Genomic DNA, 2,700 nt, shown 5'->3' with positions numbered 1-2,700 from the left:
AAGATGAAAAAAGAGGAAGAGGAAGAACTAGAGTGAGAAGGAGAAAAACAGGGAGTGAGGGCAGAAGCAAGAAAGGGAGAGAGGAAAAGAGGTAATGATAGATAGATAAATAGATGACAGAAGGTTTGGGAGCCAGAAGGACTAGAAATACCAGTCCCCCACTTCCTGTGCACACTAGCAAGTAAGTTTCCCTCTCTGAATCTCAGTTTTCACACCTGTGAAGTTAGGGTCATCATACATTCTCATGGGGATGAGGAGAAGGTGAAGATACTGGGATGGGATGCATGTGAAGTCCCCGGTCTAGACAAGCAATCATGAGGTGGGCGCCTCCTCCCTGTTCCCCTCGTTGTCCCCCAGCATCCTAGGATCCTCCACTTCATTGGCTGGGATAGTGCCCAGAGGAAGACTGCTCCTGGGGTTATGACTGGGCACTTTAGGGGTGCTAACAGCAAGTATATGTGGGCAGTAGACATCTGGGGTCTTCTCCAGCATACCTGGACACCCATGTGTGTCAGTGGACACCAGGAGGCAGGTCCCTGCAGTCCCAGCAGGGAGCAGTTGAGAGAATTGAGCAAATATCTTATTATCAACTTTCTTACTCAGCACCCCAGCCTGGGGCAACCATCCTGGCCTCTTCCCACTTCCCCAAAAGCCCAATATAAGGACTGCCTCTGGGACCCAGCAGTCAGAGACACCAAGAGTGGAGGTCTCTGACTCTTGAGAGGTGAGTGCTCCCCCAGCTGCCAAGGGAGGAGGGTTCCAAGGCTTGGAAGGAAGCAGAAGCCTATATGGCAAACACCTAGGAGGCCTGTCCTTAGGACCCTGATGACCACTGTCCTTCCTCTCTGTCCTCATTGTAGTAATATGTGCCCTGACCCAGGGTAGCCCTTTTTCTGCAGAGGCAAGAGTCTGGGCTGAGTGTGGTCCTAGGGGCCAGTGATCGAATGCTCAGGTAAAACGGACTTTTCCTGCATCTCCAGATCAGCGTGTGTTCACTGGGGGAGAAGGAAGCTCTCTAGTTTGCCTTTAATCATTGCATGTCTGTGTGTGACAGGGGCTGTGCAGACCAGTGACCAGACCCAAGGCCGGAAGTGAAGCTGTGTCCGTGCCACAAGAATAGTGAATATGAAACTCCCCCTGCTCCTGCTGCTCCTCCTGCTGGGGACAGTTGCTGCTTTTCATCTGGGTAAGTCCTCCCTTCCATTTTCATCCAGCTTGACCCCTTTTCTTCTTTCTGGCAGCTCTTTTGCTCTCTGGGTCAGGGCCACACCTTTTTTTTCTTTAGTGGACCCATCCCCTCAGGGGTAAGATCTCTCCTGGACTCAGAAATGTGACCTGAACAATCTGTCAGGGCTCCTCCTCGAGCAAAAACCACCCACCTTCTCAGAGGTGCTTCTTCCTACCCCGAAATACACACCTGTCAGCCAGCGCCAGGTGCTCACCCCTTTGTGTGAGTTCTCACCTCACCCCACAGGGAGGAGATCCTTCTGGCCTAGGCTCCAGAAGGAGGCACTAGGAAGGCTTGAGTGGGGCTGTCGGAGCTGTCCGTGGTCCTGGAAGAAGGGGACCCCTGACATGATGGTAGGTTACCTGTTCTTCCAGGGAATGTAGGTTACCTGTTCTTCCAGGGAATGATGCCACCTATCAGGACAGCCAAGAGTCACAGGCAGACCTGAGCCAGGATCTGGAAGGCTCTGGGGAGCAGGAGGGTGAGGCAGTCCTGACTGAGGAGGCGATTCAGTCTGAAGGAGAGCAGGTGAAGGCTTCCAGCCTCAAAGATGCCTTTGAGGACAAGAAGGCCATGGAGTCAGACCCAGGTGCCCTTGACAAGAACTTGCAGTGCCCCAGGGCCGAGGACACGGTGGAAATTCGGGGCGGTCCTGGGTGCAAGACCTGCCAGTACGTGTTGGTGCGGACTGTCTTAACATTTGCAGACGCTCAGGTAAGTGGCAAGGAGGCTGCTGTGGAAGGAGGACCAGGGGCAGGAGAAGAGAGTGGGTTCCACCTCCTGTTCCCTATTCATTTACACTAGTGGTTCTCAAAGGCTAGTGTGCAGCAGACTCTTCTATAGGTCTTGTTGAAGCATGGATTTCAGGGTTATCAATCCTGGGGTGGGTCCTAAGAGTTTGCATTTTGGACCAAGTGCCAGGTGATAATGATATTGTTGGTCTGGAGACAGTACTTTAAGAATCACTGATTTGGACAAAAAGGCTTTGGTACTAGTTATACCTGTGTTAAACCCTGGATCCATCTATCATTGTCAAGTTACCTGGGCAAGTCACTTCACCCTTCAGAGATTCGGGATCTTCACTTGTACAATGGAGATATATAGTAGCAACCTCTTAGGTTGTGGTGAGAATTAAATGAGATAATACATGGAAAGCATTTGGAACAGTCTTTAAGTCATTGTGAACTCCCAGTAAATGGTGCCTAAGATTATTCTAAGTATTATTATTATTTCTTGCAAGAAGTTCCCAGTGACAGATTTCTGACCTGACCAGGATTGTGAACTCCCCTGGAGACTCAGGAACTTGAGGGAAAATACTGCAGTGAATTCTCTATTCCACCTCTTCTTTCTGCAGAACACCTGCAGGAGGTGCTACAGAGGCAACCTCGTCTCTATCCACAACATCAGCATCAACATTTATGTCCAAACGTTGGCCAGGCTGCTGCATGTCTGGATTGGAGGTGCCAGGGGGA

At 50.9% G+C, this 2,700-nt stretch overlaps 1 protein-coding gene across 1 annotated transcript in view; it reads left to right on the top strand.

Moving 5' to 3' along the window:
- Positions 1-1,093: 1,093 nt before the first annotated feature.
- LOC102771860 (proteoglycan 3-like) overlaps positions 1,094-2,700 on the top strand; it is a 7,614-nt gene continuing 6,007 nt past the window's right edge. Inside the window, exons 1-3 of the mRNA XM_006772108.2 lie at positions 1,094-1,186; positions 1,629-1,942; positions 2,583-2,688. Of these exons, the coding sequence (XP_006772171.1) occupies positions 1,126-1,186; positions 1,629-1,942; positions 2,583-2,688 (481 nt within the window). The 5' untranslated portion in view covers positions 1,094-1,125. The remainder of the gene's footprint in view (positions 1,187-1,628; positions 1,943-2,582; positions 2,689-2,700) is intronic.

The sequence above is a fragment of the Myotis davidii genome, unplaced genomic scaffold, assembly GCF_000327345.1.
Source record: "Myotis davidii unplaced genomic scaffold, ASM32734v1 scaffold1286, whole genome shotgun sequence".
Taxonomy (NCBI): domain Eukaryota; kingdom Metazoa; phylum Chordata; class Mammalia; order Chiroptera; family Vespertilionidae; genus Myotis; species Myotis davidii.
This window is presented reverse-complemented; position numbering and strand designations above follow the sequence as displayed.